General features: G+C 45.0%; 1 protein-coding gene across 1 annotated transcript; it reads left to right on the top strand.

Moving 5' to 3' along the window:
* The first annotated feature begins 4,609 nt into the window (after nucleotides 1-4,609).
* On the top strand, nucleotides 4,610-27,021 carry LOC111969578 (collagen and calcium-binding EGF domain-containing protein 1-like). The gene is given in 13 exon segments (XM_023995753.2): nucleotides 4,610-4,951; nucleotides 6,182-6,198; nucleotides 6,201-6,252; nucleotides 11,966-11,974; nucleotides 20,730-20,782; nucleotides 21,137-21,268; nucleotides 21,470-21,607; nucleotides 21,867-22,000; nucleotides 22,209-22,329; nucleotides 22,487-22,626; nucleotides 22,801-22,836; nucleotides 23,047-23,082; nucleotides 23,291-27,021. Coding segments are annotated over 13 exon segments (1,179 nt in total). The 5' UTR covers nucleotides 4,610-4,829; the 3' UTR covers nucleotides 23,480-27,021.

Raw genomic sequence — 27,021 nt, forward strand, 5'->3', positions numbered from 1 at the left:
TCTCCCTTCTCTTCTCTGAGTGGCTTGTTTTAATCACCTCATTCCATTTGATGTGTAGTCCACTCCCTGCTCACTTCCAGTCTGTTACAGTATGTATATTCTCTACATCCTGCTGCCTGGGCCTGAGTGTAGGATCGACCATGATCCACATCAGCAGATGGCTAGGCAGGGTTCTTGGGTTCCAGATGAGGTCTTAATCGTGTCAAAGCTCTTCCACCGCCTGCTGGGAGGCTTGGCTCTGTTCTATTCTGTCTCTGGGCTGGCTGCTGGCTGCACCTGTGGGAGCAGGGGAACTGTCCTCTCCAGCCTCCTCAAAAGTTGAAAGCCTCCAACATCTAATAAATCAGAGGAACATGGAGGAACATGGCGCACAAGCACGCGCACACAAACACAGAGAGAGAGAGAGCTGGTGGAGCCCCAGTCGTACCAAAAGGGTGGTATGGTGTGGGTCATCTAAGTGAACCATTAGACCCTCTCTCTTTTATGATAGCATGGACATTTCTGGATGATAACCACATCCAGATCACAGTGTACCCAAAACCGTAACAGGGACCAACAGCAGAGTGACTTAGTGTCATTCCTCTTCTAGTATGCCAAGAACAACATGCATTTCATCACATGAACAGGTTTTTGGCTGCATGGAAATTAACTTAGGACCCCTATCAAGCTCCATACACGTGCAGAGGAGACGTGTCAATAAATTACTGTTAGGAGCCTGGAGGCCTGGAGACACAGCTGGGAGTCATGGGGCTGAAAAACAGCAGGACGAGGGAGGAAAAGTCTGTAATTCTGTTATGCGGAGTGGAACCGGGCAACCCAAGAGCAGACTCAGATGAGGAGACTGGGATGAAGTAACACACAGAGAGAGAGAGAGAGAGAGAGGGAGAGTACTAGGAGAGTGGCGGCAGGTCAAGGAGACACAGGATGAGTAGTAGAGGGCGTTGCAGATGTGACAAAATCGGTAAATCGTACTAAAGAAATCAGTTCCACTGGCAGCAGGATCAACCCTCTGGACATTATTAGAAGCAGAAAATCAACACGAGAGTTTTTGCAGTTTGAATTTCATTAAACAACTGGAGTTGATGCCCCTGTTCTTTTACAAGTCCTTGCTGTCACTTCCTGACCTTAGAGATCCCTGTTTATTCTCTATATTTTGGTTAGGTCAGGGTGTGACTAGGGTGGGTACTCTAGTTTTTGTATATCTATGTTTTCTTTTTCTTTGTTGGCCTAGTATGGTTCCCAATCAGAGGCAGCTGTCTATCGTTGTTTCTGATTGGGGATCATACTTAGGCAGCCCTTTTTCCCACCTTCAATTGTGGGATCTTGTATTTTGCACGACGAAGCTTTTCGTTCGTGGTGTTGTTTATTGTTTTTTTGCTGGTTCACATTTAAATAAAGTATGATGAACCTAAATCACGCTGCGCCTTGGTCTACACTTAACGACGAACGTTACACTTGCCTTGTCCCAGTGCTGTAAAGCAGGGTTTCCTAAACTCAGCCTGGGTGCACGTTTTGTTTTTTGACCTAGCATTTCACAGCTCATTCAAATAATCAAAGCTTGATGATGAGTTGATTATTTGAATCAGCTGTGTAGTGCTAGGACAAAAACAAAAATGTGCACTCAGGGGGGCCTGTCACAACTTCTGCCAAAGTTGGTTCCTCTCCTTGTTCGGGCGGCGTTCGGCGGTCGGCGCCGCCCGTCTTCTAGCCATCATTGATCCATTTTTAATTTTCCATTTGTTTTGTCTTGTCTTCCCACACACCTGGTTTCAATTCCATCATTACATGTTGTGTATTTAACCCTCTGTTCCCCCATGTCCTTGTCCGGAATTGTTTATTGTAAGTGCTTGTACACGTTATTTTCTGGTGTGCGACGGGTTTTGTACCCATTGTATTGATTGTTCTGTTTACGGTGATTTTTATTATTAAACTGCGCCGTTGCAACACAGTTTTTGCTTTCCTGCGCCTGACTTCTCTGCCGCCAGTACGCACCCCTTACAGGGCCCCAGGACTGAGTTTGGACAACCCTGCTGTAAAGGACACATGAGAAATGAAGTACGTATGGTACCTCAACCTCAGGTCATGCATAAAGGTAACAATGAGGCCCAATAAAGAACCATGTAAAAATCTTTCTGCTGTCAGTCAGCTCAGTTTGAGAGGTTGAGACATTCTTATTGCTTCTGTACAGTACAGACAGACAGTCTTATAAAATACAGATTTATCTGAAAACAAAAGAAAAACATTTGTCCAAAGTTTGTCCAGGTAAAAAAAAATGTTTTGCCAACGCCTACAAATAATTCCCCATTAGTTTACATAAGGAACTCTTAATATGTGAGAAAAGCATATTTCCATTATTTATTTGTTTTTAACATCCAGATGTGATAAATCACCTCTGTGATATTGTGTCTGATCTGTCAGGCGTTTACTGCTGTAATGGAGTCATGAGAAAACTATCTTCGAGGGTTTCTAAGGTGACACAGACACAATACAAATAGATAAACACAGCTATGTGTTACTGCAACCAATACAAGACAAAGGGGGGACCAGCCTCCAGCCCAGGCCCTGCTTGCTTCACACATCTCAACTGCTGTATTTCATCCTATGACAGTTCTGGATGGAGCTGTTGCTACAGCAGTGTATAAATGGCAGAAACAAGTATACATCAAATAGGTTACTGAAATAGCTGTCTAAAGTGACTGTGGAAAGAGGTCCATCTCAATAATATGATGTATTTCCCCACTTGATCCAGAGAGGGTTCGTCAGTGTTCTTTTTCTGGTGATGTGGAACCATGAACTAGAGGACTAGGGAAGACATACATTCCTTACAACAGTCAGAGAACCATTATTAAAGAAACAGAGGGTCTAGCTGGGATATTGTCAAAGTATTATCTCTTACTGCAGACAGTACATTTCAGGACTGGACTGTTTCACGCAGAAGATATGACAGTAAGCTAAAAACACTGCTGTGTATGTGGCCCCAGCCTGAAATGAAAAACACATTTATACTGGTTTCAATATACGCAGATAGACAAACACCAAATAAAACCCAAAACCAAAGTAAACCAAGAGAGGAGCTCCATTCCATGGGAACATGAGTAGGCATGGGCTCTGTGGTCATTATAATGAACTAGAGACTGCAGTTTATACCATCGCTTTTCTCTGCGGTTCTTTAATAATGCTTCTTTATATATTTTATACATTTATTTGATTCTAGTGGGAACGTAACAAAAGGAGACTAGGGAAGCAGTTTCATTCAGTGCGTTAGGCAAGTGGGAGGGGAGTCTGAAGGACAGATTCGTTTGTGGTGAATAAAACCATCTGTTGCAATTGACTGGTGGCCAACAAATCCACTAGAGGAAAAGATACAGAGAGGCTGGACAGAAGTCAACTGAACACAGCATTACATAACATCACCACTGACACTGACTGACCATTGGCACTTTAGGCTGACCACTGGGGTGACTGGTGGTCTGCTTTGCCCTGTCAGTGTGGTTAACCCTTACCCTCTTCAGAGACAGAGCTCAACTATGCAAGTCACTCTCCTTGCAAACTGTCCAGATTCCAGAACAATCCTAGTACTGCAGCACAAAAAAATTATGAAGCACAACATTTCCATCATACAGACAAATATGGTAATATTGCATTGCATCTCCTAAATTATTTGTCAAGGGAATGTCAACAGTTGAAGATTTACTTAACGAGCAATCAAATGTGTCCAATGGTCATTTAAATGTGTGATTATATATTTTTCTCATTGAATCTGAAAATAATAAAGTAGCTTGTGTTGTGTAAACATATTAAAGATGTCCCCTACAAAGTTCCTTCAGTGACAACAGCTTCTCTGTTTTAGGATGATTGAATTTAAAGCAACAAAATCTAATTAGGAAACAGTGGCAGCTTTAGGGACTGAGCAACTGAAGAGTTATCTTGTTAATTCAGCTTTGATTTAGAATTACAGAAATATTTGACAAATACAGGCTTGTATTTTTCTCGATTATGATAAAAAAKGATATAATGTTTCTAAGACTTTATTGGACTTCAAATAATTTCAGTATGCCAATAGTGCAGATGAACATTAGTAAAAAGTCAAAACAATAATCTTCTGGACATTGATTAAAGAGTGGGCCTATATCAACAATTTATGGGGTGAATTTAAATGGGAAAGTTAATTTCAGGAATCAGTAAATGTGTTATGCTACAGCTTGTCCTTGATGAAAGAGAGGGTGAGAGGAGAATAAGAAACAATCAGTCAAACGATTTCCTCTAAATTGGTTCTGCTCTTTACATAGAAAATTGACCTCTTCCCCCACATATGTATTTCCTAAATCAAATTAAATCAATACACTAATGTGTAGGGAGGAGAAGATGAGAGAAAGACGCATGTGGAATTAGAGAAATTATTCTGGATGAGAGTTCGCTCAAGAGGACGACAGAGGTATTTTCAACTGTGTCTTAAATGTTTCCTTTTCGTCAGTCAGTTTAAAAAAAAAACAGGAATACAGGAATGTAATTCCGCTGGGGATTAGTGAGAGGAATCGCGCTCATCACGGCGCATGTCTATAAACTCGCTCGAGGGGGTCTGATTCAGTGCGCAACAGTTGGGACAGGACTCAGTGCCGCGACAGTGCCGSGAGGAAGATTTGAGTGTAGTAATTAATGTGCAGGGTCTCACGTGTTTGACCTCTGAGTATAATTATGATTTCTGTTAGCTTAAAATCAGTTCATGTGCGACATTGATAAATTAAAACATATAGCTGTTTTGCAGTAGTGCACAGTCTTCGTTTTCGAGGCATCAAGAAAATATAAACAAGGCTGTCACGGAGCTCGCCATGGACATGGGTCAGCTTTGCGCTGCAACACTCTTACCATTTGGTGCCATCTGCGTTGTTTTTATTTGGGATTGTGGTGCCAGTTCTTTAATAAAAACAAGATTTGCAGTGCTCACTTCAGGGTAAGTTGGTAGTCCGCGCATTTGGGAGGGAACGTGGTAGATATCAGTCTGTTATTTCCTATCAGAAAATTAAATAAAATATAGGACACCTGATCAAAGCTTACGAAAAGTGCATGCACATTCAAATGAAGGATTGGTAGGGATAATCTCAATAATATGATGTATTTCCCCACTTGATCCAGAGAGGGTTCGTCAGTGTTCTATAAAACTGTCCGGTAACTTGCTATCCGGTTGGACATGGTGATGAGTGTGCTATTTAGACCGAAAAGTAACTGCATTTAATATTTATGTGTGATGTGTGAGAAACAATAAAAACAATACTTTGATTGTGAAAAACGTTGACAATCAGTCAAAGAAAGACCACCACGTTGCTCAACTCATCATGCCTACCTACCCAATGATCCGTGCGTCCGCAAGTAAAAGGCGGTTGTGATGTGATTGGAATATTGAATGAGATCACGCAAATATAGAGGAGTAGTTATCGGAATCACTCAATGCCAACTGTAAATTCTGCCCATAACGTGACATAGGTTATTCATGTGCACATAGAGAGGTCTGGACCAGGGAGAGGCAGTTCATAGCCTACATACAATAGTTTGAATGAAGTGGGCAAAATATAGACCAGAAGATCTTTGGAGCATCTAATTTTGCTCAGAAATGATAATTGAATTATGTGCTATTACCTCTTAGTTCAGCTTTCCAGTTGTAAACGATTTCATGATATTATTTTACTTTACTTTTCCAAGAAAATGTCTTTGTGACAGACATCTGTATTTTCAAACGAGTTATTGTGTTTCTTAATCGTGGTCCTGGCGACCCAGAGGGGGTGCACATTTTTGTTTTTGCATTAGCACTACACACCTGCTTTAAATCATCCAAAGCCTGATGACAAATGCACCTCTTTGCAGGGTTATTTAACAAACGTTTCTCTTGCAATCATATGCTGGCCACTGCATGGCACAATCAGTTTTCTTTATTACTTTCATTTTGAAATGTTCTTACTGCTTCACATACAATAGTTTCTGCCATAGAATTGTGATTATGTATTGTAGCATGATGTACTACAGTAGCCATAATGCTTGGGAACTGCTTTGAAAGGGAATTTCCATTATGAAATAACTGCCAATTTAATTGAGTGACTTTCTCTTTAATACCACTCCTATTACTATAGTAACAACATTGTTACCAATACACTTATCCTTCTTGTCTCCTTTCTCGTGGCTTGTAAAGGGAGGAGTGTCCGGAAAACAGGTAGTGACAGTGGAGTACCCCTGTATTACAGCAAGGGCACGGATGGCACCGTCTCAGGTAAGAGTGTCCCATCCTTTAAATAGAAAATGAGAGCCGCACACTCCAGACAGGCTTTCCAAAACATGTCCTCTGGACCCCAAGGGGTGCACATTGTTTAGCCTCAGCACTACACAGCTGATTCAATAATCAACTAATCATCAAGCTTTGATCATTTGAATCAGCTGTGGAGTGCTATGGCAAAACCAAAACGTGCACCCCTTGAGTTCCCAGGACCCACGTTGTGGAACGCTGCTCTAGGAGCTCAGATGCAATAATTTAATAGCAAACGTTTCGGAAGCCAAGCTGTCTACATCAGGGTTTAATGACAAACACTGCGGGTTCAACTAATTGATAAGTTTCAAAAACAACACACACGGTGTCTGTAATGATGGCCGGGTGTGGCATGATTTCATTTTGGTCAATTTTGAAATATCAATTAAAACATATAAAAAAGCATGAATGGATAACATACGATCATAGATACAAATTAGCTACATCATATAGGCCTACAAACACTTTATTTACAATGATAAACAAAAAACACAATCACAGGGAATGGCTTCAGATCAAACTCTATGTTGACTAAGGGAGCGAGGCCCTTTAAATGAAATCCAGATGGCCCCTCATTTTAACAATCATTGTCAAGGTCACCCACTCTCCTAGAGGGCGATGTGTTCGATGCCGATATAGTGAAGAGACGGAAATAGGGTGTTCGTTCCCAAAAAAAATCCCATCTACCATACGGAATGTAGACAACAACAACACACACACACACACACACACACCACACACACACTCACACTCACACTCACACTCACACTCACACTCCACTCACTCACGTCAGAACATGTGGTCAGGTTAATTTTCATATACCAAATAAAATCTAAAGTTCAATGTGTTTCCATCACATTTTCAACTTTACCCATTGTTTTGTCACAAAACTGTTGCGTTAAATAGCAAATGTGCATTACTCTGGTCTTGGCACATACGCTCTAGCCAACAGCTCGCAGATACAGTGCAGCTAGGCTGTGCGGGTACTGGGTAGCTTATTAGTCTACATAATGAGATTGTTATTGATGAGAGGGAGAATTTTTGTTGTCAAACGACAGTCAATCAAAGATCATAATATCACCAGAATAAGACCATCAATATTTATTGGAAAGGAGCATCAAGCTCATCACAGTGGACTTTCATCAACCTGTGAAGTTCATCAAACTTATTCCTCGTAGCCTAATAAACTACATTGGACCACACACCATATCATCATGTGACTCCAAGTTACTTCGATATGATGGTTATTATATCAGTATTTGCACCAAGCGTTTTCACCTCCATTTCTCGCAAATACATTTTACAGACACAAAAAGATCCCAACATGTCGAATGAACAAATTATCTGTCCGCATTTATAAAATTGCTACCAAAACTTAATGTTTCCACTTCCTGAGATTTTTTTCTATACGGTATGACTTTACTCACATAGAAACTGTGGATGACAATGTGGTTACTGTTAATGTTCTCTAGTTTGCTTCCAGACATATCTACCGAATTTGTCAAAACGGCTTTGGGCTGCATTGGCATCCAGTGAAATGTTTCTTCTGGTGAACATGATATGATCATTTCTGTCTTGAATCACTTATGAACATGACAGTTTTTTCTAAATGTCCCATCCATCTTGTCATGTCTGGGCTGAGTGGGATACTCTGAAGTGAACTGTTGTGACGTCAGCGCCGACAGAGATGGCCACCTCGCTTCGCGTTCCTAGGAAACTATGCAGTATTTTGCTTTTTTATGGTTATTTCTTACATTGTTACCCCAGGTAATCTTAGGTTTTATTACATACAGTCGAGAACTATTGGATATAGAAGAGCAACTCACCATCATTACGACCAGAATACGACTTTCCCGAAGCGGATCCTCTGTTTTGCCCACCACCCTGGACAATGGACCGATCCCAGCCGGCAACCAAAACAACGACGCCGTAGAAGGGCAGACGGAGCGGTCTTCTGGTCAGGCTCCGTAGACGGGCACATCGTGCACCGCATCCCGAGATACTACTCGCCAATGTCCAGTCTCTTGACAACAAGGTAGACGAAATCCGAGCAAGGTTGCTTCCAGAGAGACATCAGAGCCTATAACGTTCTTTGTTTCACGGAAACATGGCTCACTCGAGACACGCTATCGGAGTCGGTACAAGCAGCTGGTTTCTTCACGCATCGCGCGGACAGCAACACAACATCTTTCTGGGAAGAAGAAGGGCGGGGTGTATGCCTATGATTAACGAGACGCTGTGTGATCATAACAACATACAGGAACTCAAGTCCTTCTGTTCACCGACTTAGAATTCCTCACAAATCAAATGCCAACCGCATTATCTACCAAGATAATTCTCTTCGATCATAATCACAGTCGTGTATATTCCCCCCCAAGCAGACACATCGGACGGCCCTGAAAGAACTTCATTTGACTCTATGTAAACATGAACCACATATCCTGAGGCGCAGTATTGTAGCTGGGATTTTAATAAGGCTAATCTGAAAACAAGGCTCCCTAATTCTATCAGCATATCGATTGCGCAACCAGGGCTGGCAAAACCCTAGATCATTGTTATTCTAACTTCGCGACGCATATAAGGCCCTCCCCCGCCCTCCTTTCGAAAAGCTGACCACTACTCCATTTTGTTGCTCCCAGCCTATAGACAGAAACTAAAACAGGCAGCTCCCGCGCTCAGTCTGTCCAACGGCTGGTCCGACCAATCGATCCACGCTTCAAGATTGCTTCGATCACGTGGACTGGATATGTTCCGCACTGCGTCGAACTACAACATTGATGAATACGCTGATTTGGTGAGCGGGTTTATTAGCAAGTGCATCGGCATGTCGTACCCACAGCGTCTATTAAAACATTCCCAAACCAGAAACCGTGGATTGATGGCAGCATTCGCCGCAAAACTGAGCGCGAACCATGCTTTTAATCAGGGCAAGGTGACCGGAAACATGACCATACAAACAGGTAGCTATTCCCTCCGCAAGGCAATCAAAGAAGCAAGCGTCAGTAGAGAGACAAAGTAGATCGCAATTCAACGGCTCAGACACGAGAGGTATGTGGCAGGGTCTACAGTCAATCACAGACTATAAAAGGAAAACCAGCCCCGTCGCAGACCAGGATGTCTTGCTCCCAGACAGACTAAACAATTTCGTTTGCTCGCTTTGAGGACAATACAGTGCCACTGACCCGGCCCCACTACCAAAACCTGTGGCTCTCCTTCACTGCAGCCGACGTGAGTAAAACATTTAAACGTGTCAACCCGTCGCAAGGCTGCAGCCCAGGCGGCATCCCCAGCCACGTCCTCAGAGCGATGCGCAGACCAGCTGGCTATGTGTTTACGGACATATTCAATCAATCCTATCCCAGTCTGGCTGTTCCCAACATGCTTCAAGAGGCCACCATTGTTCCTGTTCCCAAGAAAGCTAAAAGGTAACTGAGCTAAATGACTACCGCCCCGTAGCACTCACTTCCTCATCATGAAGTGCTTTGAGAGACTAGTCAAGACCATATACCTCCACACTACTGACACCTAGACCCACTCCAATTTGCTTACCGCCCCAATAGGTCCACAGACGACGCAATCACCACTGCCACACTGCCCTAACCCATCTGGACAAGAGGAATACCTATGTGAGAATGCTGTTCATCGACTACAGCTCAGCATTTAACACCATAGTACCCTCCAAACTCGTCATCAGCTCGAGACCCTAGGTCTCGACCCCCCCTGTGCAACTGGGTCCTGACTTCCTACGGGCTGCCCCCAGGTGAGGGTAGGTAACAACATCTCCACCCCGCTGATCCTCAACACTGGGGCCCCACAAGTGCGGGTTCTCAGCCATCTCCTGTACTCCCTGTTTCACCCACGACTGCGTGGCCATGCACGCCTCCAACTCAATCATCAAGTTTCAGACAACACTACAGTGGTAGGCTTGATTACCAACAACGACGAGACGGCCTACAGGAAGGAGGTGAGGGCCCTCGGAGTGTGGTGTCAGGAAAATAACCTCACACTCAACGTCAACAAAACAAAGGAGATGATCGTGGACTTCAGGAAACAGCAGAGGGAGCACACCCCTATCCACATCGACGGGACAGTAGTGGAGAGGGTAGAAAGTTTTAAGTTCGTCGGCGTATACATCACGGACAAACTGAAATGGTCCACCCACACAGACAGCGTGGTGAAGAAGGCGCAGCAGCGCCTCTTCAACCTCAGGAGGCTGAAGAAAATCGGCTTATCACCAAAAACACTCACAAACTTTTACAGATGCACAATCGAGAGCATCCTGTCGGGCTGTATCACCGCCTGGTACAGCAACTGCTCCGCCCATAACCGTAAGGCTCTCCAGAGCGTAGTGAGGTCTGCACAATGCATCACCGGGGGCAAACTACTTGACCTCCAGGACACCTACACCACCCGATGTCACAGGAAGGCCAAAAAGATCATCAAGGACAACAACCACCCGAGCCACTGCCTGTATCATTCAGAAGGCGAGGTCAGTACAGGTGCATCAAAGCAGGGACCGAGAGACTGAAAAACAGCTTCTATCTCAAGGCCATCAGACTGTTAAACAGCCATCACTAACATTGAGTGGCTGCTGCCAACATACTGACTCAACTCCAGCCACTTTAATAATGGAAAAATTTATGTAATAAATGTATCACTAGCCACTTTAAACAATGCCACTTCATTTAATGTTTACATACCCTACATTACTCATCTCATATATATATATACTGTACTCTATACCATCTACTGCATCTTGCCTATGCTATTCTATACCATCACTCATTCATAAAAAAATGTATGTACATATTCTTATTCATTCCTTTACACTTGTGTGTATGATGTAGTTGTTGTGAAATTGTTAGGTTAGATTACTCGTTGGATATTACTGCATTGTCGGAACTAAAAGCACAAGCATTTCGCTACACTTGCATTAACATCTGCTAACCATGTGTATGTGACAAATACAATTTGATTTGATTTGAAATGCCAAGTCTGAGCATCCCCTTTCCCCTGTGTGTCAACCTCTTGGCTTTCAAGCGGTCTGTGTTCATTAGTAAGACAGACTCCGCTCCATGCCTGGTCACAATCTGCCCGTCCACACGACACAGCTTTTCTCTTTTAACTGTGACTTTGCCTTCGTTTGGAAGGCTGAAGATTTGACAGGGAGAGAGAGTCCAGGCTCAGGCCTCCTCACACATGACTCCCTCCTCAGGGATGGGGGCTGATAATGACGCCAGGGAGAGGGTTTCGGGTGTCATTGTCCCTCGGAGAGATGTGTAGAGTTTCAGCCATTAAACCCTGAGATAACTGAGCAGAGAGATGGAGAGTCTGGCTGGGACCTCCAGGCCAGGGTGAACAACACTCAGGCTACTCACACTGGCTGCATTCCCCTCGTCTCCTCTCCTTTCCTCTTTCTCTGAGTGCAATGTGTGTGTCCTCCCTGGTGTTAAAGAGTACATAGTGAGTGATAATGTGTGTGTCCTCCCTGGTGTTAAAGAGTACATAGTGAGTGATAATGTGTGTGTCCTCCCTGGTGTAAAAGAGTACATAGTGAGTGATAATGTGTGTGTCCTCCCTGGTGTTAAAGAGTACGTAGTGAGTGATAATGTGTGTGTCAGTTGAGTTTGCGTGTATGCATGTGCCTAGCTCTGACAGCTGATAGTGCAGGAGATGCCTGGAGTGCATGCAGTATGTACTACGTAGCTACTACCTCCTGAGTGTTACTGCATTAGCCTTGGTTCTCACCTCTGTAGTGTTCCCTCTGTTTCTCCATAACTCAATCCCTCACCGCTCTGCTCCCCCTACAGTCCCTACATGTCGACAGGCCATGGTGGGCCAGCTGTAACAAGGTGACACGCATTCAAGGGGACAGGATGAGAGAGAAGGAGGAGATGAGGAGGGAAAAAGGTTTTCCAAGGCTTGCCTGGAAAAAACCACATCAAGGTGTATATAAAAGAACCAGGAAGGGGAAATCACAAGGGCGGGAAGCTCTATAGGTCAGAGCTCTGCTTTTATGAACCTCTGATTTCGCTGCAATGGTGCCCCGTAGTCCAGTGAAGTGGTGTACCACTCTCTCTCTCTCTCTCTCTCTCTCTCTCTCTCTCTCTCTCTCTCTCTCTCTCTCTCTCTCTCTCTCTCTCTCTCTCTCTCTCTCTCCTCTCTCTCTCCTCTCTCTCTCTCTCTCTCTCTCTCTCCTCTCTCTCTCCTCTCTCTCTCTCTCTCTCTCTCTCTCTCTCTCTCTCTCTCTCTCTCTCTCTCTCTCGCTCTCTCTAACAATATATATTGTAGTACACGTGGCTGCCTGCTGTCAGGACTGGAAACCATCCTATCCACGGCCCCTGAGCTCACCATGGAAGAATAAAGAGGGAGGCAGCACAGGAGCGAGGAGGAGAAAGGAGAGCAAGAAAGGAGAGAGGGGGCGGAGAGAATCAGAACATACTGAACCAACTCTCACAGTCCTGTCTCTCTTTTGTGCTCTGGTTTTATCATTAAAGCAGGTTAGAGGAAGCAGGCCTGCAACGTCCACAAATGTGTGTGTGTGTGTGTGTGTGTGTGCGTGTGCGTGTGTGTGGCTGGGGTGCAGAGCTGAACTCTACTAAGCCCCCCTGTGATTCGCTGTCCAGGGCACTGAGAGGTCTCCCCTTACAAGCCATAAAACATGTGACTATAACACATACATCATACCTACCCTGGTAAGCCCTGTCTGTCAGTCAATCACAGTCAATTCACTGACACTAAGGTGATCAACAATCAACTGAGAGTTTAGGTGCTAAAACGAGTCATGTCAGGAAACACATAGTGAAGAATAGGCAGAGACGAAGTGATTTAGGTCCGGAGCAAACAGGCTCCAAAAGCAGAACGAGGACCAGATGTGTGTGTGTGTGTATGTGTATATATATACAGTGGGAGAACAAGTATTTGATACACTGCCGATTTGCAGGTTTTCCTACTTACAAAGCATGTAGAGGTCTGTAATTTTTTATCATAGGTTACACTTCAACTGTGAGAAACGGAATCTAAAACAAAAATCCAGAAAATCACATTGTATGATTTTTAAGTAATTAATTTGCATTTATTGCCTGACATAAGTATTTGATACATCAGAAAAGCAGAACTTAATATTTGTAAACCTTTGTTTGCAATTACGGAGACCATACGTTTCCTGTAGTTCTGACTAGTTTGCACACTGCAGCAGGGATTTTGCCCACTCCTCCATACAGACCTTCTCCAGATCCTCAGGTTTCGGGCTGTCGCTGGGCAATACGGACTTTCAGCTCCCTCCAAAGATTTTCTATTGGGTTCATGTCTGGAGACTGGCTAGGCCACTCCAGGACCTTGAGATGCTTCTTACGGAGCCACTCCTTAGTTGCCCTGGCTGTGGTTTCGGGTCGGTTGTCATGCTGGAAGACCCACCACGACCCATCTTCAATGCTCTTACTGAGGGAAGGAGGTTGTTGGCCAAGATCTCGCGATACATGGCCCCATCCATCCTCCCCTCAATACGGTGCAGTCGTCCTGGCCCCTTTGCAGAAAAGCATCCCAAAGAATGATGTTTCCACCTCCATGCTTCACGGTTGGGATGGTGTTCTTGGGTTACTCATCCTTCTTCTTCCTCCAAAAACGGCGAGTGGAGTTTAGACCAAAAAGCTATATTTTGTCTCATCAGACCACATGACCTTCTCCCATTCCTCCTCTGGATCATCCAGATGGTCATTGGCAAACTTCAGACGGGCCTGGACATGCGCTGGCCTGAGCAGGGGGACCTTGCGTGCGCTGCAGGATTTTAATCCATGACGGCGTAGTGTTACTAATGGTTGTTCTTTGAGACTGTGGTCCCAGCTCTCTTCAGGTCATTGACCAGGTCCTGCCGTGTAGTTCTGGGCTGATCCCTCACCTTCCTCATGATCATTGATGCCCCACGAGTGAGATCTTGCATGGAGCCCCAGACCGAGGGTGATTGACCGTCATCTTGAACTTCTTCCATTTTCTAATAATTGCGCCAACAGTTGTTGCCTTCTCACCAAGCTGCTTGCCTATTGTCCTGTAGCCCATCCCAGCCTTGTGCAGGTCTACAATTTTAGCCCTGATGTCCTTACACAGCTCTTGGTCTTGGCCATTGTGGAGAGGTTGAGTCTGTTTGATTGAGTGTGTGGACAGGTGTCTTTTATACAGTAACGAGTTCAAACAGGTGCAGTTAATACAGGTAATGAGTGAGAACAGGAGGGCTTCTTAAAGAAAAACTAACAGGTCTGTGAGAGCCGGAATTCTTACTGGTTGGTAGGTGTTCAAATACTTATGTCATGCAATAGAATGCAAATGAATTACTTAAAAATCATACAATGTGATTTTCTGGATGTTTGTTTTAGATTCCGTCTCTCACAGTTGAAGTGTACCTATGATAGAAATTACAGACCTCTACATGCTTTGTAAGTAGGAAAACCTGCAAAATCGACAGTGTATCCAATACTTGTTCTCCCCACTGTATATATCCAGTCAGGTCTGAACCCCACACTGTGCTCCACTAAGGTTCTGACAGGGTTACTATCTTCAGCCAAGGCCTCATCAGACTCACTACACCACAGCAACCAGCACGTTAGCCACGGAATGATGAGAGAAATATCTCACCACTTCCACCCAATGGTACAAGCTTAGGTTATAAAAGGTTCACAGAGACATGTCTTCTCTTGACAAGAGTACATCAGGACAGCTCATTCACCCTAAACACATAGTGAAACTGGGATCTATCACACATTGTTTACATTACATCTAAGAATTCCATGGGGTGTCCTATTCTAACTAGTATACTTTTTATATTTGGCATTTCTTCCTCAGTGTGTTTTGAATGGCAATCAAGCTGTGGGAAAATGAAACTGTTTAAGTTGTCTCACACTTGAAGTTGACATAAGTGTCTCTCTTAGCAATGCAACACTGTTCTGAGTACTGCCGCAATACTGTTTCATTACTGGGGAAATATTATCCATTTCTCTGTTTCTCACAAAACGCTTTTTTACAAGGCCTGAGGTTCACTTCCTGTCTTTAATGGTAAGTTCTAATCATTTGTGTAGATCGGTATTATTGTTGGACCACAGTAAATATCAAGTAATCATTGTACATATTTTTCAAATTAACATTCACCTGAACAGCGCTCTGTACAAACACAATGCCTGTTATTCATTACTGTTCCACTAGGTGATTAAAGTCTGTAATGGCATCGTCAGCATGTTGTTTGAAGTACAGCACAGAGAAGCAGCTGTGTACTGTATAGACAGTAAATGTTTTTATATCACAGAATTGGAAAAGGGGGGGATGCAGGAATGAAAAAGGAGAGATGAAATAAAGGAAGTTTGCAGTGGTAAAGTTGAGGAGTTACAGTCCCTCTGACTCCTGGAAGGTTCTGGAAGACTTTCATGTCTTATCAGTCCATTAACTTAAGCCCTGGTTAAGGACTTTTGTGTGATCTCAGTGTAGAATCCTTAAAATATACCAGTCTGTAGCCTGGTTTCCTTCCCTGGCAGTAGAGCACTCACAGACACGTCATTAAGACAGATCCATCATTGTGTTACTTTTTATTAAAAAGTACTTGGTAAATATTTTCTTCTTCTTGAACTGCACTGTTGGTTAAGGGCTTGTAAGTAAGCATTTCACAGTAAAGTCTGTTATATCTTGTTATATTCGGCGCATGTGACAAATAAAGTTTGATTTGATTTGATCATTCGTTTGGCTTTAGACTCCCTTCTCAGTTACTGGCTGCTCTCACTACATTACCTGTAATCTGGACCTCATCTCTCTCTTAGGCCCTTTGTTGTCCTCATAGGGTCCATTCTTTCTCTTGCTGTCACTCTCCCTCTATCTCCCTTTACCCCTGTTTCTTCCTTTCCCTCCCTTTCCCTCTCTCTCTCTTCCTCCACACCCTCTCCCCCCTCCCTCCCTCCCTCCCGTTCTTCCTCTCTCTCTGTCGTCAGGTAAGGCTCCAGGCCAGGTCACATGTCTGTCTGTCGTTGAGAGGTTGTGAAGCTCAGAAGGGTCAGAGATGGCACATTCCTGGGGTGACACACGGCCCTGGCTTGACCCCAGGGCCACAGAGGCCAGCGGCCCTTCATATTGCCTGGGGGGAACCGAGGGTAGGCGCTGGCACTGGGAATAGACCTGGGAGCTTTAGGGCCTGTAATGAGAGGCGTCATAAAAGAGAAGGAGAGAGGGAGAGTGACAGAGAGGGATAGGGGGCGAGAGAGGGGAGGATTTGTGTCACTCTCTGGCCCAACATTAACTGGCTATGGCTTTATGAGGGGTGTTTTACCCTTTTCACACTACCGTGCAGACACGAACCATACTGTGCTGGGCTGGCTCTGATATATTATTTTCACATTGTCCTTCCTAGCACGGTTCCAGCCATTATGGTTGATGTTTCACCAGGTCAGCCGTGGGAATAGAGATAGGTTGTTGGTATTTTAGAACAGGCATTGGTGATGGAGTGAGGACCTGTGAAGACAGAAGCGGTAGGCGGTGGGTTAGAGGTGACAGAGGAGTGTTGGTGCTGTTTGGGAACTGTAACGTGGCTGTGCTTGTGGAAGTGGTGCAGACCTCCTGTGCTCTCAGTGAAAGCATCCACTGTCTGACTAACAGCCTGCCCCACTCTGATGTGTCCCCAGAGAGACCGCAGGCTGGAKGTGTGCTGACAGAATAAATAAACAGAGAGAGGACGTGCTCACATCTCAGCACACTAACACCTTCACGTGTATACTCACACGGCACAAGAACAAAACACTTATACACTAACACCCGTACATACCCACACACACCTTTATATAACAGCCTAACACCCTGCTGTATGAGGAAACACAGAGAAAACAATAGACCCTCTTAAAACTAACACCCTAATCGATTATACACACAGGACTGACGCTTTTATTTAAACACAAAGACGGAGACAGACTATCATCCATACATAGAGAGGCAGACTTATAAACAGGATAACATTAATTCAAAAACTGCAAAGCACACAGCACACACACACACCCACACAAAGACATCAATATGACAGATATGTAAGAGCAGAAACACACACAGACACTGTCTCTCCTGTCCTGAAGTGTCGAGGGGTCCGTGACCACCGAGGTCCACATCCTGTGTTTCTGACTCACAGAGCACCACATGAAGGACCATCAAGCACAAATGACACAAAAGCTACATCTCTCTTTCTTTCTCTCCTTCTCTCTCTCTCTCCCTCCATCCTCCTCCTCTCCTCGACTTGTCAACATCTCCCTGTCTCATTTCCTACTCGCTGCGTTTCCTCCTCCATCGCCATAACAACCCCCTTAAGTCATCTTCCCTCTCTCTCTGATGAGTTTGGGAGTTGATAGAGTAAATATGATACATAACGTTGCGTCACAAGACACCTAATGATACTATTGTCCCTCTTCGCTATCTTCCCCATATCGATAACAGGAAAACTATCTGAGGTCCAGGGAGCAATCCTGTACTGAGTGAGTGGAACTGATAATACATAGTGACTTAAGTCTGGTTTATGGAAAGCATCCTTCCAGATTGGTCTCTGCTCTGCTGTCTCTGTGTAACCTCAGTGCTGTCTGTCCAGGCTGCAGACAGTTGGGGGGGTCTATAATGAATATCCAGTCTTTGTAGTGCATTCTTGGGGGAGTCTATAATGAATATCCAGTCTTTGTAGCGCATTCCTGCCGCGAACGCACAAATAAATCACGCCAGCCTGGATGGAAAACAATAACATTGAGCTCTCCTCCCTGGAGGGAGAACCTTGCTAAAGTACATAATCTGGAGTGTAAAGTGATCCTGCTCTGGCCTGTACTCTGGATCCTGTCTTGCTATTCCTCCAGCGTCTCTGTGCTGTTTTTGGCAGCAGCCGTGTAGTGTAGAGCCTGTGTGGGCTCTCGGTACGTTCCTCTCTCTACAGGTAGTCACTGGGTCACCACCAGCACAAAGGAGGACCAGGGGGAGCACAGGGACAGGGATGTCCAGGAATGGTACTCCTAAGACGGACTCGTAGCTGGGTGACTTGCATGGTCAGACAGACCTTGTGGGTCTGTAGGCACTATGTTAGAGTGTGGAGCATCAAGAGAAGCAGTGTCTAACAGCAGGAATACCATCAGGGTGACACAGGGACTCCACTCATCTTCTGAAGAAACTTAATCAGACAACATGCTTGTAAAGGGCATGTTGATGCAGAATGTAGAAACACAGAAGAATCGAATGGGCAAGAAAATACCATAGAATCCGACCATCAGTGTTGATAATCTGGGTGTAGAGAAAGATACTCTCTTAGAAAAAAGTGTCCCAAAAGGGTTCTTCGGCAGTCCCCATAGGATAACCCTTTTTGGTTCCAGGTAGAGCACTTTTTGGTTCCAGGTAGAACCCTCTGTTGGAAGGGTTCTACATGAAACCAAAAAGGGTTCGAAGGGTTCTCCTACGGGGACAGCAGAAAACTCTTTAAGGTTCTAGATAGCACCTTTTTTTTCTAAGAGTGTACTCTGCTAACCTTGTTAGTCACCTGACCTTGATGTTTGTCTGTATTGTGAAGAGTGCAGAGAACTGAAGGAAGAGACTGGCCTGGGAGCTCTCCTCCTCAAGGCTGTGTTTAACAGTCCTGTCAGTGTCACACATCACTCTCACTAATAACCCCTGCCCTTGTTTCCTGACATGAACAAGATGCACCCAATTACTGACTGCTCTGGGCCTCAGACACACACACACGCACGCACACACACACGCACACATGCACACATGCACGCGGGGGGAGCATGAGAAGCGGTCATCTCACTGTGGAGGACAGTGATGTAGCTTTAGTGATTTGGTCTTTTCCCTTTTAGATCCGAGAATAGTGTTAATCAACAGAGACCCCTACATTCCCAAACATCAACAGACAGGTCATCACACTGTGTAACTAATAACTTGAGCAGTTTATACAGACCACTGAAGAGCATGTATTATCAATCAGAGACACCTCTAGCATTTCATTTGACATTTTAGTCATTTAGTAGACGCTCTTATCCAGAGCAACTTACAGTTAGTACATTCATCTTAAGATAGCTAGGTGGGACAACCACGTATCTCATTCATAGTAAGTACATTTCTCCTCAATAAAGTAGCTATCAGCAAAGTCAGAGCTAGAAAAGGGGGGGGAGGGGGAGTCAAGTTAGCTCACAAAAGGCTTTCTTTCTTTTTTTTGCAGGTCCCAGATCAGATCAGGGGCAGTGTGGGGTCAGGTCTCTGTGTGACTGACAGGTAGTCTGTTGATGTTTGGAGTAGAGCAGTGGACACTGAGAGCAGAGGTTGTGTGTTGATGTTGTGAGTGGACACTCAGAGAGACCAGAGGCTGCCAACCATAGCCTCCCCTTGCTGGCTGTACATCTTCAGCCCAGACAGACAGACAGACAGACAGACAGACAGGGCCCACATCTGCTGTCCATTAGCCCAGCCTGGCCCTCTCCTCTGCTGGCACACTGACTGGAGGGACAGGAGGTGGCAGGCCCGGAGAGAGATGTCCTTCAGGCCCCTGGCCAGAGCCCCCTAGCAGCCCCCCAGTACTGTCCCATCCCATCCCCAGCTCTCTCCATCACAACACAACACAGCTATGAGCCACAGATTAAAGCTCCAGTCCGTCATGTGGCTTTAATCAGGCCCTGGCCAGGCRCATAGTTTTGTAAGTTATTTATCATTCAGAAGAGGGAGTGGGGGAGGGTCTTAGAGGAGTGATTTAGGGTTATGTTGCATGGAGGTTGGAGAAGAATAAAAGCAAGTTGTCGTCTTGAGGGACCTTCAGTGAGGTACCATGCTAAATTCCCTCCATCAAGAGCGTGCWGTTTTCGGGGCAGGAGTTGCGTGTGTGCGTGCATGCGTGCATGCGTGCGTCCCCTCCTCGTCTAAGGTCTGTGTTATTTGGGTTCTGTGATTCTATGAGTGTTCCAATATCCCTTTCCATTGTTTAATATTCCGCAGTTCCATCCCTAATGCCTGTAACATGTGGTGTTTTGGTTTGCTGTGTGTGAGGATGATGCTCTTTGTTCAGCTGTCTCTTGACCATCTAGGCTAGTGCTGCTAGGAAGTGGGGATGGAGGTAAGGGATCTGGTGCTAATGAGGAGCTTTGGTCCTAAAGACAATTGACAGGCTGTGTGTTACCAGAGAGGAAGAGGCGAAGCGAGAGGGTTTACTCCTGTCAAAATCTGTCCACGATTAGCAGACTGATAAGCAGAGAGAAAAGCAGACTGCCTGCCTTCCCGCCTTTGGGACTACGACTCCCATTCTTAGGGTGGAGACAAGACCATCTCGTCATTGTATACAGTATCTCTGGTGTTTCACATTTAGTGGCTGTGTAGATCCGTTCAGTATGTGAAGGGAAGGATACAGCAGCTGGGAAATGAATTATTGGCTCATGCTACTGTCTGTCTGTGTGTTTATCCACAGGAGGAAATGCTGTGAGGGCTTCAGGTTCGTGATGGGCCAGTGCATACCTGAAAGTAGGTTTAAAAAATACAGCAGTTCTACTCACCCCAAGTCAGATACTTTACTCAGTGCCTGTAATTACACCTGGGCACCTGTACACAGACAGAATGCACATTACAACGCCAAATTAACCCATTACTGAACTGCAAATTGTTTCAAAAGTGAAATAGCATGTCATTCCATAAATTGGCAATCCTGTACAATGATACACCATGACCAATAGAGGGCAACATTACACAGGAATACCCTTGAGGAATATTATTGGACATCCAATAATTATTATTATTATTGAGCTGTTAGCTTTGCATGTAAGATCCTATCTGTGCATGTCCCTATTGAGGAACCAATCCCTCCTCTCTCTGCTCCAGATGTGGATGTGTGTTCTGGCTCCCCCTGTGAACAGCAGTGCACCGACAACTTTGGACGGGTTGTCTGCACCTGTTACCCCGGATACCGCTTTGATCGAGAGAGGCATCGCAAACACCAGACCTACTGTTTAGGTAAGTCCACTACCTGTTTATCTGCCAATCAGCTTTTTATCAGCCTGTTTATCAGCCAATCAGTCTTCTTTTGTATAAATCTTAATTTAACATCCTGCATCAGAGCAACCGCTCTTTCTCCCTCTCTCTGATTAGAGCAGCCTAAATGCAGCCTTAATCAGGTGTAAAGTAACAGCTGGTGTTGTGTCTCCCACACCACAGACATCGATGAGTGTGTGGAGTCCGACGGCAGTGTCTGTGATCACGACTGCGAGAACACCGTGGGCAGCTTCCTGTGTCGCTGTCGCAGGGGTTACATCCTGGCACCGGACAAGCACTCCTGTATACCCAGTCACAACCGTGGGTGTTGAGTATACTACTATACTTTACTCCTACTGTCTACATGAGGCTGGCTACCGCAGCTACACTACCTCTGGGCTTAGCTCACTAGTACCTTCCTGTGTGTCTTCAGCCTGAGGGTACAGTACTGTATATGTGTTTGAGAGGGTGAACATAGACTACTAGACTTTGTTTTTGTGTTACTTATTCTGTTGTGTTACTTACTCTGTGACAAGCCTGTCTCTCTGAGAGTCTCTTTGTCTCTGTGTCTTTCTATCAGTGAGCTCGTCAGGGAAGTCTGACACCCTGATGAGTGCTGGCTCCTGCTCCCTCACCTGTCAGGACTTTGTAAACATGAGGAACAGCCTGCTGCAGCTCAAACTGAGGCTGGGCAGCACTCAGTCACCTAACCAGGTACATCTACATCACAACACTAACTACTGCACATCTTACTTACACTGGTGTTCCATACAAACACAGAGATACACTAACCAGAGATACACTAACTGTAAACTAGCCTCGCCAGACTTGATGTCTCACAATGGAAGTCTGACCAAATTCCGACTACAGTGAGACATGTTGTTGTACTATACTACCTGTGTGTGTACCTGTGTGTGTATAGGTGTTGTCTCCTGGCCTGGCTAACGGCAGTGATAAGCCGTCTGCTGGGAGGTTGGGGAAAGGTCCTGACACCACCGCCCTCCCTAGTCCTCCTGGCTCTCCAGGATCCCGTGGGGTCCCAGGTAAGAGTTGTCTGCTCTTTCTCTGAATCTTTCTAACTCAATCTTTCTCTCTCTCTCTGTATCTCTCTGTTTACTGCCTATGTCAGCTGTTTGTTGGCTGACATTCCGCAGGTTATCTCCTTGGTTCCTCTTACATCCCTTTATTCTTGGATCTCAGGCCACTCAGGAGTGCCGGGGGAGAAGGGAAAGCCTGGAGAGAGAGGCCTGACCGGCCCCCAGGGGCCACGGGGAGACATGGGCCCTATGGGCCCCGAGCCTGACCTGGAGTACATCAAGAGGGGTCGCAGAGGAGCTGTGGTAATCTTATTATTGCTTCCCCGATAACATGCTGTTGGGTCTATTAGTCCAAGCAGACCTCAACACATCCATAGCTGCAGAGATACATCATTACAATAAATGTTGCATGAGAGGAGCTGTAGCTCCCGCTAAAAACATTTAAAACCATATTTCTGTCTCTCCTTTTTCCAACAGGGACCTCCTGGCGCACCAGGCAGAGATGGACTGAAGGTCAGTATAACAGTCTATCCATGTGTCTGTGAGTGTTTAGTACATGCGTGTGTGTGTACTGTATGTGTTTAAACTATCCTGTAAACTTTTCAAAGCTGWTAACTGGAACACTAACAGCAACACTTTTCACCCTACTCCGACTCTTATAGAAGCCTGTGTGAACGTTGGAAGTATGTAACTGGACGTTTCTGGATGTTTTTTTCTCTTTAGGGTGACAGGGGAACTCCTGGTCCCAGAGGTCTACCAGTGAGTCTGCTTTCTATATTTGCCAGCTAGGCTTTGAAGTATTTTTAAATGCATTATCATCATTGTCATCTTGTTGATCTATTCTATGTAGTATCAGATTCCAAGCATACAATAAATCCACCCTAAAGCATGCAACATGCCTTACAGGTTGAAATCTAATTGACTGATGTGTGGACAGAGATATTAAAGCCTCCTTATCTTTCGCCAGGGACCTCCCGGCTCCTTTGACTTCCTCCTGGTCATGATGGCCGACATTCGCATTGACATCATCGAGCTGCAGGAGCAAGTGTTTGGGAAGAGGCGGGGCCTCTCCTTAGACAACCCGCCCCACTCCAGCGGAGAGACAGGGTTCGGAGAGTGGGGCTCCGGACAAGGAGAGCTCATGCTCAATACCTGACCTCCATAACCCTGCCCACGGCAACTGTCACTCAAAACGATAAGCCAAAGGGAACTAATTAATCAACTGGSTCTTGTAAAGCAGAGACATTGAACTGACTGAACTGACTCCTTTCCTCCAGTGAAACCTTGTCTCTAAAACCCAAATAGGACTGTATGAGGTGAGGAGKCCTCTGATCAGCTCTCTCCTGTCAGAGACATAGACTATAAACAAACGGAGAGAGAGAGAGAGAGAATGGCAAAAATGGAACCACTGACCCTCCAAACCAAACCACTGCAAGCTTTGCCTTGCCGCCTTGATGTTTCCTTCTAGCCTGGCCTGGTCTGGTCTGACTGAGGAGAGGGGGTATGCCTTTGTGTGCGAGGCACAGGGGGGTGATGGTTGTAGCCCTGTGTGACTGTGTCTTTGTGGGCTCTGAGCTGAACAGCTTCAAACACAGCAGGGGCTTTATCGTCTGCATCTCTTCCTGTTCCTGTCAAATCTGTACAGTCCGAGGAGAGGAGACGCCGGTCGGTCGCTGCCTGACACTGCTTACCTGCCCTGCAGGGCCTAGAACCAGACTCAGGCCCCAGACTGCACCTGTTCGTGCAACAACCCAACTCAACAGCTTTTATACTGCTGCCACTACACTACAGAATATCTGAAGCATCTTTAGAGATTCAGTACATATACTACATTAGCAAAAGTATGTGGATACCTGCTCATCCACCATCTCATTCCAAAATCATGGGCATTAATATGGGGTTAGACCCGCTTTGCTGTTATAACAGCCTCCATTTTTCTGGAAAGGCTTTCCACTACATGTTGGAACATTGCTGCGAGAACTTGTATCCATTCAGCCACAAGAGCATTAGTGCGGTCGGGCGATTAGGCCTGGCTCGCATTCGGCGTTCCAATTCATCCCAAAGATGTTAAATGAGGTTGAGGTCAGGGCTCTGTGCAGGATGGTCATGTTCTTCCACACCGATCTCGACAAACCATTTCTGTATGGACCTCACTTTGTGCACAGGGGCATTGTTGGAAGCACAGCATCGTCTAGAATGTCATTGTATGCTGTAGTGTTAAGATTTCCCTTCACTGGAACTAAGGGGCCTAGCCCGAACCATGACAAACAGCCCCAGACCATTATTCCTCCTCCATCAAACTTTACAGTTGGCACTATGCATTTGGGCAGGTGGCGTTCTCCTGGCKTCCGCCAAACCCAGATTCGTCCTTCGGACTGCCTGATGGTGAAGCGTGATTCATCACTCCAGAGATCGTGTTTCCACTGGATGTTTGGAACTTAGTAGTGAGTGTTGCAACCGAAGACAGACGATTTTTACGCGCTAGGCACTTCAGCACTCTGCGGCCCCATTCTGTGAGCTTGTGTGGCCTACCACTTTGCGGCTGAGCCGTTGTTGCTCCTAGACGTTTCCACTTCACAATAACAGCACTTACAGTTAACCAGGGAAGTTCTAGCAGGGCAGAAATTTGACGAACTGACCTGTTGGAAAGGTGGCACTCTATGACGGTTTGTCGATGGAGATTGCACCTGTCAGCAACGGGTATGGCTGAAATAGCAGAATCCACTAATTTGAAGGGGATACATACTTTTGTTTATTTAGTGTAAATAAAAAAGAAACCATTTGAAAGTTTCAGAAAGTTCTTTGGATATGAGTGTTGGTAAACATACTATTTTTTGTTGTCGTTAGTGTTGAACTTTCCTACTCAAGATAGGTACATATATGGTGTGGAGTGGGCTCTCTTAATGCTAGCTATTGATCTACACCTTAGATCACCTTCTAAAGCATCATGTGTGCCTCTGCTTGTGTGTAAGTATGTACAGTTGAAGTTGGAAGTTTACATACACTTAGGTTGGAGTCATTAAAACTCGTTTTTCAAACGATAGTTTTGGCAAGTCGGTTAGGACATCTACTTTGTGCATGACTCAAGTAATTTTTCCTACAATTGTTTACAGACAGATTATTTCACTTATAATTCACTGTATCACAATTCCAGTGGGTCAGAAGTTTACATACACTAAGTTGACTGTGCCTTTAAACAGCTTGGAAAATTCCAGAAAATTATGTAATGGCTTTAGAAGCTTCTGATAGGCTAATTGACATCCTTTTAGTCAATCGGAGGTGTACCTGTGGATGTATTTCAAGGCCTACCTTCAAACTCAGTGCCTCTTTGTTTGACATCATGGGAAAATCAAAATAAATCATCAAAGACCTCCACAAAAAAATTGTAGACCTCCACAAGTCTGGTTTATCTTTGGGAGCAATTTACACACGCCTGAAGGTACCACGTTTATCTGTACAAACAATAGTACGCAAGTATAAACACCATGGGACCACGCAGCCGTCATACCGCTCAGGAAAGAGACACGTTCTGCTTCCTAGAGATGAGCACACTTTGGTGCGAAAAATGCAAATCAATCCAGAACAACAGCAAAGGACATTGTGAAGATGCTGGAGGAAACAGGTACAAAAGTATCTATAGCCACAGTAAAACGAGTCCTATATCAACATAACCTGAAAGGCTGCTCAGCAAGGAAGAAGCCACGGCTCCAAAACCGCCATAAAAAAGCTATGGTTACGGTTTGACTACGGTTTGCAACTGCACATGGGGACAAAGATGGTACTTTTTGGAGAAATGTCCTCTGGTCTGATGAAACAAAAATAAACTGTTTGGCCATAATGACCATCGTTATGTTTGGAGGAAAAAGGGGGATGCTTGGAACCGAAGAACACCATCCCAACCGTGAAGCACCAGGGTGGGAGAATTCATGTTGTGCGGGTGCTTTGCTGCAGGAGGGACTGGTGCACTTCACAAAATAGATGGCTTCATAAGGAAAATTATGTGGATATATTGAAGCAACATCTCAAGACATCAGTCAGGAAGTTAAAGCTTGGTCGCAAATGGGTCTTCCAAATGGACAATGACCCCAAGTATTCTTCCAAAGTTGTGGCAAAATGGCTTAAGGACAACAAAGTCAAGGTATTGGAGTGGCCATCACAAAGCCCTGATCTCAATCGTATAGAAAATGTGTGCAGAACTGAAAGCGTGTGCGAGCAAGGAGGCGAGCAAGGAGGCCTACAAACCTGACTCAGTTACACCAGCTCTATCAGGAGGAATATGCCAAGATTCACCCAACTTATTGTGGGAGCTTGTGGAAGGCTACCCGAAACGTTTGACACAAGTTAAACAATTTAAAAGGCAATGCTACCAAATACTAATTGAGTGTATGTAAAATTCTGACCCAAAAGCTGAAATAAATCATTCTCTCTACTATTATTCTGACATTTCACATTCTTAAAATAAAGTGGTGATCCTAACTGACCTAAGACAGGGAATTTTTACAAGGATTAAATGTCAAGAATTGTGAGAAACTGAGTTTAAATATATTTGGCTGTTTACTGTATGTAAACTTCCGACTTCAACTGTATATTGTACACACCAGCATTTTCCCTAATGAAGTCAAGATTTTAGAGCACTGCAGGGCTTGGAAACATTGCTAATCACAAATGATATGCACCATTAAATTACAAATACCAAGA

This window comes from Salvelinus sp. IW2-2015, linkage group LG10 (assembly GCF_002910315.2).
Source record: "Salvelinus sp. IW2-2015 linkage group LG10, ASM291031v2, whole genome shotgun sequence".
NCBI lineage: Eukaryota > Metazoa > Chordata > Actinopteri > Salmoniformes > Salmonidae > Salvelinus > Salvelinus sp. IW2-2015.